The sequence below is a fragment of the Brienomyrus brachyistius genome, chromosome 12 (genome assembly GCF_023856365.1).
Source record: "Brienomyrus brachyistius isolate T26 chromosome 12, BBRACH_0.4, whole genome shotgun sequence".
NCBI classification, from domain to species: domain Eukaryota; kingdom Metazoa; phylum Chordata; class Actinopteri; order Osteoglossiformes; family Mormyridae; genus Brienomyrus; species Brienomyrus brachyistius.
Genome location: NC_064544.1, coordinates 9,237,310 through 9,250,332, shown reverse-complemented (window position 1 = coordinate 9,250,332; position 13,023 = coordinate 9,237,310). Strand labels below are relative to the sequence as shown.

Sequence of the window (13,023 nt, the reverse complement as noted above, 5' to 3'; positions counted from 1 at the left end):
GGTCCATGTGGGTGGAGTCGCCATGTTCTTCCTGTGTTGTAATGGGGTTTCCTCTAAGTGCTCTGCCCCCCCCCCCCCCCATGATCCAAAAACATGCTGAGGATAACTGCAGTTACCCAGTTGTCCATAGGTGTGCTTGTGTGAGTGAAAGATGTGTGGGTGTGCCCTGTGTTGGGTTGGCACCCCATCCTGGGTTGTTCCAATAGCCTCCCCGGATAGGCTAAAGACCCCCCAACCCCACCCCACCACAGGATAGGCTCCAGAACAACCTTCCCCCACCCCCCACCTCACGCAGTTACAGACGATGGATGGAGGAGACAAAGGGTCAGCAAATGCAGTTCTCAGGTGTCTCTTTGAGTGCTTGTATTTGGATAGTAAGTCACTTTACTTCATGTTTTCAGTGCATATAAGATTTTTATTAAAACCCTACTCCATGACCTGAACCTCAATACATATTTCAAGGTGCACCTTCTAACCCCTGAGACAATATAACGATATTCCTCCCACTAAGACCGAATGTGTTAACGTAGACACTGGAACCTGCGAACGCGGACTGATACCTGCCGGGTTGCGTAATCATGATGGTAGATCACATTATTTTAATCTATTTTCACTTTGTCCCAGTTCGTTTCTAAGCTACACCTTTGGCAAGTGTCAAACCGAGATACTTAGGTGACGTATTCAAGGAATGCGGATGAGCGAACACCTCATTTACATGACATCACACCAAGGAGTGGCGCTACGGTGAAAGACAGCGTCCTGTAAGTAAACGTGCCAAACACCTGAGAAGAAAAAACAGACCCTTTTGAAAGTCAATACTCAGCTCATTTATAATACGCGTTTATTTTGTTCTGCACAAACGGCACGTATTTCCTGCCTCACATGCAAAATCAAATCAAATCCTTTTATAAATTTCACCACCGAATGGACATTTCCACCGTAATTTACACCAGAAAGGAGTCTTAGCTTTGGGATCGTAAATGAGGGTCATTTTTGTTCATTATCGCCTGGGATTAAATACCATAGCTATTCAGTCGCATTGTGTGCCTCAGATTTAGTCCATTTTAAGGCATGAATGTGCTGATTTTCTGTGTCATAACTGTCTCCAAAATGACACCTCCCTTGCCCCCCCCAAAAAAAAAACGTATGACGAAGCTCAACCCGCATCGACGATTAAATAATATGCTACCTCTACCCTTACCCACAGTCAATGTGCTGTTGCTTCTACCAGCGTGACAACTGTCTTCTGCAGCAATATACTGTAACAGAATACACTATTTAGCGAGCGAGAGAGCGAGCGAGCGAGCGGCGTAATCTAACATGAATTTTAACCAGGGATGATTGACAGGCGCTTCGTCCGTACGGCGAAAAGAGAAAATCTGAACAAGATGTTTACAAGACCAATTGGCAGGCGCGTCTTGATAGAAGGCGGATCTATTTGAACTTTAAACTAGGTTGCGCCCAACGTTGGGAGACAGAGAAATTGATACAGTGTAGCAGTAAATCAGAGAGACCTTACAGTGTAGAAATTTGTAACACTGTTGCAAGTATTTTTGGCGACTGAAGGAAGCGAGTGAGATCACAGCGGCTTCCCGTTTGGGAAAGACTAGAGTTGTTGAGCGAGGACCACCGCGGATCGTTTCCAATCACAGTTTAAATTTAATTGATATATATCACGCTGGAAATGTCCGAAAACAAGCCGAATGATGATCCGAAGTTGTCAACGACGGACAGGGTCGTGAAATGTAAGTATATCTGTACAGCGATCGCCAGTTCAAGGGATTTAATCGCGTTTTGCTTTAAAGACGGTAGCATTTTAGGGCCACCAGCGGTTATGTCTGCGAAAGAGTATAGTCGATGGTCATTTCGAACTGTGTGCTATACCGAAAATGAGAAGCCTTTGCACTGGGGGAAAGGCTGTTAGCTAGTCGTATTAGCGTAAAGTAGGAAGTAGAGGTAATTATGTCCAGAGTTTGTAATGCAGTCCCCCCCATATTTCCTACAGTTGTTGGATATTTGGCCATCTGTATCACACCCTTGTTTATGTAATTCTGGAAATGTGCTTGCATTACCCGCGATCTGCCAGTTCCTGCTTCCCCTGCCCTAACGGTGTGTTATTTGTTGTATTGCTGCTCGGTCCGCCAGCAGTCAGACGGCTGCCGCCGCTTGCACTGTCAGGCAGAAACGTCACACCGTTTCCGTATTTCTTACTTTGTTTTATTACCGTTTTTTATTAAAAAAAAAAAAGACGGTGTATGCTGTTGCGACAGGTTTGTTTTGCTACAACACCCCCCCGCCCACCCGGAAAAAAAAACCAAAATTGCACACGACCATATATTGGGAAAAATACGTCGTTGGATCCAGGTCAATTACTTCACTCTCCACTGAATTGTAATACAGATACTGCTTGCGAGGACGGTGCATTGCTGATAGTTAAAAGAGGAAACTGGTATACTTGAAATCGTATTTTCTTCCAAAACAGATGCGAGGCAGTGTGAATGCATCCCTGTGCCCTGATTACTGTTTAGCTACACGAGTCAGTAAATTATTAGCGGTGCGCCGTATGCGTGGTGGAGTCTGCGATGATACCGAAGCAGACCGCATTCATACCCGGGGTAACTTACTCTCTCGCAGCCCCCTGCTTCCCGTCTCCACATATGGATACAGCATCTTTTTTCTTCGATAGATTCCTTTAAAAATCATTCCACCATTTCTGTCATTGTGGGTGTCTATCGGTGGATGCAGATCGTTCTTTTATAATATATAAGTGGTTTACTCCAGTTGCATTTACGGTGTCATCCTTATGCGTAGATTAATTTATGCTGTAAATCCGTTACTATGTTTGTCTATGGGCGTCTTGCAAATGTAATGGGGGAAACGATCCCGGCGTCGCATTAACTGAGCCGATAAGAGGTATGCATGCTGAGAACACGTTTAACGGGGGGTGTATGTGTGTTAAATATTTCAGAAGAACAAGCAGGGGTGAGTGGTCAGGCGGCCGAAACGCCATGGCCGCGAATGGCCTTGGCTGGGAAGCCGCTGAGAATCGGAGCGTAATGGTCACGCACTTCCTCGTGCTATGCCCTATTTCAGATTAATATGAGTGAAAGGCAGTAATGCAGCCTGACTGCTGGCTCATAATTTTCCCATGCAAAGGTCAGAGGGCACCTTTCACTTATTTTTTTTATACATGTTACATAATGTATGTATAAATCTAACGGGTATACTTTGTAATGTTTATTTGTAACGTTTATTGCATTTAAATTAGCATTTTAACAGCCTTGGATACTTCCATGCACTTATTATGCAGCTGGGAAAAAGTCTTTTGCTAATTAATTTTTCTGTTTTGCATTTCCGTTCGCAGTTCCGCTTTCGGATTAGTTTTTATTGCTGTATGGCCCTGCAGTTATCAACAGGTATAGAAACGTCTCCATGAAAATCTGGGGGAGGGGCAGTATTTCTGTTTTCAAACATGATTGCTGATTCCTCCGTAAATTCTGTGGGCGAACTTTTTTTTTCTTCGAAGTCTTGCTCGTGTTTAGCGGTGAACGACCGGACGTCGTGGGGGGGTTCCATGTTTGGGCTGTATGTGATGTCGCCGCGGCTTGCGGGTGGTGTCTCCCCCCTGTCCCGTGCGGTCCGTTACGCACCGTGCAGCTTCTGAGCCGGGGGTCCCCGGGCCCCTCCCGTTAGAGCTCCGCTGTCACCCTGAGTCTCCTCTCCTCTGCCAGTTTAAATTCTGCTGCTTGCTGGGAAAAGCAGTATCGTTTTGTCTCACTTGGGGGGAGGGGGAAGTGGGGGGGGGGAGGTATTATGTATGCCTTATTCTTCAGTGTGGTTTATACTCCTTAATGAAAAATGCAGGCCAGATAGGATGACACTGTACATTTTTATCTTTTTTAAATTAACATTTTTTTCCGACAGTGTCTGCAGCTCACAGACACGCACTTTGCACAGTTAATCGTGCCTCCACTATTTTTAGTGCTAAGCTTGTGCGTGTGGCTCCTAACAGTAGACACCCACCTGTGCATATTAATTTAAGGTGCAATACCTGTGATGCACATGCAAGAGCCCCCCCCCCCCCAGTAGTACTCTGTGACTTCCCTCCCAGTAAGGTCCCTTCCACCACCCTGAATGCATACTTCTCCAGTATAACGCAACAGCTTCTAACACTGCAAAACCCGCGACGGTGCTATTCTCAAATGGAAGCCAGCAGCGGGGCGGCCGCCGCACGCGTGACGCAGCAGGTCTGACGCGGTGCCATGCAGGGGTGCCGCCCCTGCGACTCCTCACGCGCGCAGACGCCACTCTCCGTGACGGGCGCTTTTCCAAAAGTCACGGGGCTGCGATTCCGAGGGTCCCCACCTGACGCGTGGCATTCTGCAAAACTGCTGATTCTGTAGCGGCGCATTTTTCACGTTCTGGCTGCGCGGCTGCTGCCAACCGCTGCGCCAACAAGTCGCAGAGCCATCACTGGGTGACACTTTTTTTTTTTTTTTCTACCACTCTTACATCTGTATCGCTGTAGTGATTTGCTTTTCGGTTATTGACTACAAAAACAACATGTTTTGAAATATCCAGATGCCGACCTGCTTTTTTGTAAATCGGAAGAAGCAAAACGATTGGCTCACTGCACAATCTCTCAGGCAGCCTATCAGATTGTGCGATTGTTGTTTTCTTTTTCATGAATTTTTTGTGCATTGTCATTGTACGGCTCCTGTCTGAGGTGTTTTATCAAGTGACACAAATGGCACCTGATATCTGACCTTTTGAAGAGGGACTGGCCCTGGTTGCTGACGCCCGCAGCTCTACCCGGGCGACGGCCACCGGCAGTGTTGGCTCCAGTGCACCTTTTACGGAGAATGCGCCAGAAGCTTTCAGTAGGTGCAGGCATGCTGCAGCTTGCCTGTGCTTAAACCCCCCCCCCCCCCCACCGAATCTGTTAGTGCTCCTCAGTTTTGACTTCTGTTTGTCCTGAAGTCTCGCGTAAGCAAATAAGCTCACGTCACCCGGCAGGTATGGTGTTGCTCTGCCACCCACCTGACTCTCAGCCCACCCACCTGATCGGATGATGGCCTTGTAACCAGGTGAGTGTTGGTTTGTGTGTCATGAGGGCGTGGCACAGCGTGGGGCAGGGAAAGGAGGCCGCGTGGGGCTCGTTGGAAGAGCGCGACACGCCGTTTGATGCGTCGTAAACAGAAACCCCTCACCCTGCCCCCTCGGCACTGACTGCACGTGGTTTGCGAACGTGCAGCGGCCGGACGTTACAGAAACAGACCGATGTTGCAGATTCCTCCTCTGGGGGGCGGGGTGAAAACTACCCCCGTGGGAAGACCTGCCAGTGGTGGCACCCCATGGGACACCCCCTTGCTGGACATATTCATTTCCTCCTTGCTTGGACTCCTTGCAGGAATGTACTCTCCTTATCCAAACGCTACTTTTAGCTGTAAAGCTTGCAACACTTTCTCTCTCTGCCTCCCCCCGCCGTCCCTTTCTGTCTTCCTTTCTCTTTCTCTCCTCTATCGCCGTTGAGGTGGGAAACCCTTTCTGGAACTCTAAAAGTAGCCAATCTACGGCCCCGCCTCCCTGGGGGGGTAATGTGATCCACGGATGTATGGTGCTGGTGTCCCGAAAGCGGACCTCGCTATCCGGATGTGGCCTGGCTCTTTCCTAGGTTACTGTGGCCCCGTACAGGGTGCAGCTAGAGATCTTGGACCCCATGAAACCGTATCATATTGGGCCCCCTATTCAGAGCAGTCCACTTGTGTTCCACTTTTTTAGGGCCCCTGTCACTCTTGCAGGCTCTCGCTCCTTCCTGGATCTCCCAGCGATCGTGCCTCGTATTCCGCCTCCCGATGTGAGGCCCGTTTTGTTGGCAGGCCCCCGATAGAGGGCCTGACATTAAAGCAGAGCCACGCAGAAATGAGTCACAGCTGGTACCGCGGTGCCACGTTCCGGTGGCTTCCCCAGTTCTCCCTCTAATAAGAACCCTTTTGGTACGTTCCACACCAACTTGCCTGGCGTCCGGGCCTCTGCACGTGCTCAGTGCTGCACCTGGAGCAGAACAAGAAGTAAAGATCATCTGCTGCTCTGTGTCAGGCGTTTCCCCCGGCGAATCGCGTGTCCCAGTCGCGTGGTTTTCGGACCCGGCTCCCTTGGCGTCCAGCTGTCGATTCCGCCCTTAAATGGACGCGGGGGTTTTGGGGAAGCTCACCGCCGAGTGTGAGAAGTCTGCCCTGTAGATATTTAAAACCAGCAGTCAAACTGTAGTATCTTTACTATCATCAACATAAGGACGATGAAGAAGGCCATGTAGGCCTGTTGATATGCAGTTGGGCACCGGCATCGTTGAATACTCAGCTTGGTAAACTGAGTCAAACCTGGAGGGAACTTTGTAAGCTTCTGGTAAAAATATCTGCTAAACAGTTCGGTAGTAATGATGCTAACCGGTAGTAATGCGGGTAGTAATAAAAGTTGATGATGAGTCAAGCAATGGTCAGCAATGTCCGAGACATTGTGTAGCCAGTTTTCTAATGATGAAAAGCAAGAGTAATAGTATTATGTATAATAGTACTCTAATACAGCTATTACTCAAATATAATGGTATGATAGTACTAATAAGCTATTTAGGTATAAGGTTATTTGTAAGAGTCAACACTGTGGGAGGTAATGGGTTCTGGTGAAATGTTATATTAACAAAGGAATCTAGCAGCCCGGAATACTGAAGTCTCTTTGCTGTTTGCTTGTGTAAAATGTTGCTCCCCTGCCTGTAATTTCAGTGGCCGTTATAGAAATAAGCACCACCACCGGTCCTGAAGATTAGTAACACCTTATTTGACATCCTGGGCCGGGAGGTTTGCTGTTTTTCGATTATCTCCGTTAGCAGGATTCCCTGGAAAAACAGGCCGCAGATTACAAAAGAGGAAGAAATGATATCATCTCGGGGATAAATTGCGGTAGAGTGAGGCTTAGACAAGTAATGTTTACTTTTTAATTTGGCCGTGTTTAATAGCTTGTGTGATCTGGCATTGTCCGTGTTTGGTATTGGTAGCTATTGTCTCCCCCCTGTTGTATGCGGCCTGCCATTCAGCGAGCCTTTATGGGCTCGTTTCGAGCACTCGCCAGCCGGTATAGCAAGTAAACATACCCAGGAACGTAAACACGTACAAGGCCGCGGAGGCTCGCTAAGTAAATAAGCACGAGAGTTCCTGACAGATAGCAGGCTGCGTTCTTTGCTTTGAACTGGATACTGACGCTGTTTGTCCTGCATGATCTTGATAACTGCTATTCGCTTGCTTTACTGTCCTTGAGTGTTGGCTTATTCCATCTTTTTAACACGAATCTTTTCTTGCGAACTTCGGGGGCTGGAGGCACGTTACACACAAACATGACTGTTCTGTTTATTGCATCTAAACTGACGGCAGGAATATGTCCTGTTGGATGATCCGAGTCACCCTGCTTGGTCCCAGTTCGGTGTCGGACCCCTGCTTTCTGCTCTGGTATTAAGTGAAACAGTTTGGCATTTTTGCCGATGTTTGTTTGTCTTTTGTTTTCTCCGTTTGGGTCGTGTGGCGACGGCGCTTCCGGATAATTGGAAGCGCTGGTGTGTCAGCCGGGTTCTGAAGTGTCCCGCGTCGGTCCATTTTGGTTCTGCAGTCTGAGTGGAGGAGATATTTTGTGGTGTTTATACTGACATCGGCTCTCCACATGACGCCCGAGATCAGGGATTGTATTCTGATGGGGGTCTTAAGTAGCCCGACCGCCTTGGCATAGCCGGCGTCTCTCTGCCCCTCCTCTCCCTTCCCCCGCTGGATGCTCTCTTCTCCCCATCATCCTGACCCGTTTTTCTTCTTCCTGCATGTGGGCAGGGCCCGTTTTAGTGTTGACTCCGGGACCGTGGGCTGAGATCTTGGGGCCGAGCGTGAAGCTTGGAGTGGGAGGGGTGTTTATATAGCTTTAGCGTATGGAGGTGGGCGGGGCACTCGTAGTCTGTACAATCCCTGCTCCACCGTTCTGGCCGCGGTGCTTTCCGACAGCAAGATCCCTGGTCCGGTTCTGTTTGGGTAGACCTTTTGGCGGTTCTTTGGTAGTATCAGCACGTTTGTTCTGTGACGAGCTCTGAAGCCTGCGGGGAGGAACAGGAAACTGCCCACGGTTTAGATTTAATCAGGTGTTAGGCAGCCCGGCCGAAGCAAAGACTGTCATGTTAGGCAGGGGAGTTTGGCGCTTTGCATTGTGGGATACTTGGGAGCCACAATGTGTATCTCTGCATTCTCTCTCCATGCCTTCCCGTTGTGTTCTATTGCGGCTGCCCGCAATAGACTCGTCTGATATGTTCTTTGCTCTCTCACGCTCCGTCAGAAGCCCCTTCGATTCATCTACACTGGACTCGCCGCCTTTTCTTTGTGCCTCTGTCGTTGTCCCCGGCTCCTGAGGTGCCAGCCTGGCCCCCCCCAGCCCCCTGGCGCTGCTGCGTTTTCTGCTGTCTTTGCGCCTCCGCGTGTTCGTTTATTGCATGCATTTTTAATGCGCTGCCATGCATTATTCAGGGGTGGGTTTAAAAACCGGCCTCTTGCAATGACTGTTGGATGGACTCTTAGTTTGGGGGGGGGGATTGATGGACTAACTGGTGAGTGCTGCCTTCGGGGGCTTTATTTAAGAGAGGGACAGCACTGGGAAAACATGCAACCAGTTTTCACCAACTGTTTTCTGTTATTGTTGTTGGGTTTCCCCCCCCCACCCCTGTTTTCCTCCAAATATTGAAATCTGTGGTCAGCAGAAGACCCAGCAGGCAGAAATGTCGGTCGCTCTTATACCATGACCTCATGCGGGTGTGATGCCTGGGGTTCCGAGGTCATTCCTGCATCCCGTCAATCAGCAGGCGTCGGACGATTTACCCATCGAGGGTGTAATGTGATCTCCGCGGTTAGGCAACTCGAGGCGGCCCACAGCAGCCAGACCCCCTCCCCTTCTGCGTGTGTGTGTGTGTGTGTGTGTGTGTGTGTGTGTGTGTGTGTGTGTGTGTGTGTGTGTGTGTGTGTGTGTGTGTGCCTCTATATGTGTTTTTCTTCCTGGCCATTTGAAGGGTTTTTCAAATGTAAACGCACGCCAAACTTGTATTTTGCCAACTGCTGTTTTTTACCCATAAGTCTCGGCGACGGTGTTTTTATAAAGGGCCTGGCGTTTGTTTAACGGCTCAGGTATTAGAAAGGGGCATTGTCTCCCCCTGTCACCGTGCTTTTGTGCACGTGATGATGTCATAAGGGACACAGATAAAACCACTGTTCGAATGTGCCTTCTTTTTCTGAGAAGTTCTCAGTACTTTTTTTTATGTAATAAATATCGGCGATTAAAATAAAAAATGAGGAAAGGTGGTTCCTGTCGGCTGCTCAAGGAAACCTGCAACGGAAGAAAAGCAGAATATTTTCGTAGACGTTTTTGTAAACGCATAGCGGGCTGTTACAAAGCCCGCTGCCATATGTAATCACGCAGGTTCACAAGTGCGGTCTCTGCGCTGAGATGGGTTTAGCGTAAGGGAAGGTGCTGGAATGGCTTAGGTTCCACCACTAAAGCAGATGTTCCTGCGATTTTGATCAGATGTACATTGATCAGTGTTTCTCAGCCCGGTTTTCAGGGACTAACACATGGTCCTCGTTTTGAAAGGAAGCAATAATGTGGACTATCTGGGGGTCCCTGAGAACCGAGTTAAGAAACGCTGATCTGTCTACTTCATTAATCCCAAAGGAAATTGCAGGCTTACAATACAGCAACACATTTAGACGGTAAATAAGCCCTTAATAGACAGTAACGGACAGTACCAGTAAATAATAAATGACAATTAGTAGTATAAGTGCAAAGAATGTGTTTAAGTATAGCATGACATTCCGTGGTATATAAATAGAAACAAATAGTGTCCAGTGAACAGTTGAATGTTTTGTGATTAAATGTGTGATTGAGCAGAGCACCTCTCAAGCATCAAGGACTGATAAACTAATTTGCTCTCTGCTGTATGTAAGTGACAAGCGTGCTTTTGAAATGGCCCTTTGCTGTTGTGCTTGGCTGTGAAGTTGTTTATCTGCATGTGACTCTGGTGTCCCACGACGCCCTCAGCGAGCCTGGAGCGTGTGCCCCGCCCACACGCCCCGCCCACACGGCAGCCATGGCAGCCGAGCGGGCCCGTGTTATCCGAGGTTACCGGCGACAGACGCCGTAAGACTCGGCCCCCGGACTTTAGTCCCTGCAAAATTGAATCCCGTCGCCACCTGTCATCTTCCGAATGGATTTCTGCATAATTTGCTTGAAGTTTTTCGCCCTGTTCCGCTGCCGCGTCTTAAGCGTGCAGCGTTACGCAACGCAAGTGAGCCTGGGACTCGCGCTGGTACGTGTGTGACCGTGCGCGTGCGGCTTTGTGTGTTTGGGCGGGGTTTTCCTTTTACTAACGGTCCAAAATGACGACATTCAGGCACCAGCATAGATTTCTCTTTTTCTTCCACGTTTGCTTTCATCCAATGAGTCCGTACATGTTGTTAAATTGGAATCCATCGTTCGGCGTTGTCCTGTAGTTCGTCAGGAGCTCTGCCGTGAAAGTGTGCGGAAGAAGAATTGCGAGGGAGGGAGAGAGAGAGAGAGAGAGATGGAAAGGAGGATTGAACAGAGGAGTGCTTTCAGATCTCCTTGGGTGAGGGAAGCGCGGACGCTCCCGCCCACCCCCGGCCTACGGTGAGACGCTTGGCCCCCTCCAAAAAAACGTGTCCGCTCACTGTGTTTTTTCTGGCTCTGCGGAGATGTGTGAAGCTGCCTGCAGAGACGCAAGCAGCTTGTTCGTTAGGGGAATGTGCTGAGCTTTCGAGGATTGCTTTCCCCCCCCCCGGCCCGCCACAGGGCCCTCCTGCCTGGCGCCAGTGGTCTCTTCCGGTGTCTCCGGCACGTTAGCCCGTTTAGCGGTGCCGCTGAGACCCCAGCTGTTTTTCCTGCTGTACCTCCTCCCTTCCAGCGGGGGCTGCGCGCCTTGCCGTCCGCAAGAAAGCGGCAAGGAGCCGAGTGAGAGCACGTACACAGGCGTCCCCCAGGGTGACGGGAACCTCGGAGATGAGTGCTGCTGTCATCCTCGCTGTGAACAGGTGCCGAGAGTGTCACTCATACACCCCTGTAGAGAACCCACCCTCCACCCCCCCCCCCCGCCATTTATCTCAGCGTGTGAGTACGCAGAAACGGTGGGGGTAGTTAATGCACAAGTCACTCTGGCCGATAACTGAACACCTGAGCCTTTAATGATTGTTCCCGTGGTGTGTGAAGACCTCCACTGTGCGCGCATGCAAAGGTACGTTTTGTGCGTATGTATGTGAGCGTAATTTTTCCAGAATATGGACTCGGAACGTTGTGGGAATATCCTCACCGAATACGCTTGCTTGACTAAAAAGTAGCAATACATGTTTAAAATCTTTTTTGTTTATATTTATTTCCCATTAGTTTCCTTGGTAATCATCGATTTATTTTGCTAATTAAGTCCCCAAACTGTGCAGATTGAGTGTGTTCTCCTCAGCGTGTCATCTTCAAATAGTGAGCAGTGATGTCTTAATAGTTGGGGAAGCGCACTTGTAATTGAAAGATTGCAGGTTCGAATCCCAGACCAGCAAAGCACCACTGAGCAAGGTACTGCCCCCAAGCACTGCTCCCCGGGCGCTGAATTAGCTGCCCCCTGCTATGTCACGAAGTCATGTATGGATTTAATACAGAGGACACAATATGTTGTTGTGCGCTGTGTGCTGTGGTGTGTCAACAATGACCACTAAATTCTAGACCGTCACATGACCGGACCCCGTGAGCATAAAGGGAAGGTGCCAAAATTGGCGGCTTAGACCCCCCCTCAGCCGTGCCGGGGATCCCAGTGCAAAGAACCTCTGCAAATCGCCAGACGTAGAATTCTGCTCCTCTCTGGGTGCTGGAATAACATCACAGGAAGTGTGTTGTAATGAGATTTGCCCGTAGAAACCCCTGGGAGGCCGGCTTCAAAAGTGCTTATTTAATAATTCTGCACGTAGGCACGCTTTAATTAAATCCAGCCATGGCATTATTCTCTCAACAAGTAATTCACTCTTAATTACCAATTACTGTATATCCAAGTCAAATACATTCACACATGTAAAGAGCTTCATTCATTATGAATTAAGCATTTTTTTTAAATTAGTTTTTACATGTGTGTTCCAGGAAAAATGAACTTTATGAAGAGCAGCTCAGTGTTTCACTGTAGCTTGCCAGGTGATCTGTGTGCCAGTGTCCTGTAGTGTAATTTTAATGTGGTTGTGTAATATCTTGATTGTGGCTGAAATGATGACTGATCATGGAAGTGAAACCTCTGGATGTGGCGTCACCCGGGAGACGGTCTCATCATTTCCATGGCGAAAGACCGGAGTGTCGTAGAGGCGAACGTGGGTCCCGGTTCATCGTCGACGTCTAAACGAGTTATCAGCCTTGACAACTTGTGAGTCTGTGGTAAATCTGATCCCTCCCTGCATAACGTCGGTAACCCTCTGCTGGAACTTTTGGCATCACTAAAAGTCTGTTTTTTTTATTTATTATTATTATTAAATGTCCCAGTGTTTTGTGTTAATGACTGTCTGTGTCAGGGAGATCCCAGCTGGCTCTGGTTTGGGGTATGTAGAGGTGGCTCGAGTTGCTTTCTCATGGTGACCCCCAGTTCAAGTGGGAGAGAGTTTTATCCAGAATGCATTGCACGTGTTCGAAAACTCCGGTCGTTTGCCATGGAGAGTCGTGCGCCGTCAGAGTTTTTCCTCATTCTGTATGTTAAAATTAGAGCAAAACTCTGCCCTTTGCATATTCCGTGATGTTCATCTGTCTGTGTGAGTGCTGGACTCTGGATATCTACACTTACTAATTAAGCCAGCCAGCCTAATTGTGGTACGATAACAAGGGAAAGAGACTTAATAGCCTGCAAATGGACATAAGAGGCTGACATCTGACCGTAACATTGTCCTGCAGCAAAGAATTCTGGGTCATGGGCAT

At 48.7% G+C, this 13,023-nt stretch overlaps 1 protein-coding gene across 4 annotated transcripts in view; it reads left to right on the top strand.

Annotated features, from left to right (window-relative positions):
• The first annotated feature begins 1,222 nt into the window (after positions 1-1,222).
• LOC125704542 (protein phosphatase 3 catalytic subunit alpha) overlaps positions 1,223-13,023 on the top strand; it is a 76,295-nt gene continuing 64,494 nt past the window's right edge. The window contains exon 1 of one of the 4 annotated variants that reach the window (XM_048970214.1): positions 1,223-1,745. In XM_048970214.1, the coding sequence (XP_048826171.1) occupies positions 1,685-1,745 (61 nt within the window). In that variant the 5' untranslated portion in view covers positions 1,223-1,684. The remainder of the gene's footprint in view (positions 1,746-13,023) is intronic. The other 3 variants (XM_048970215.1, XM_048970216.1, XM_048970217.1) reach the window with 3 other exon arrangements.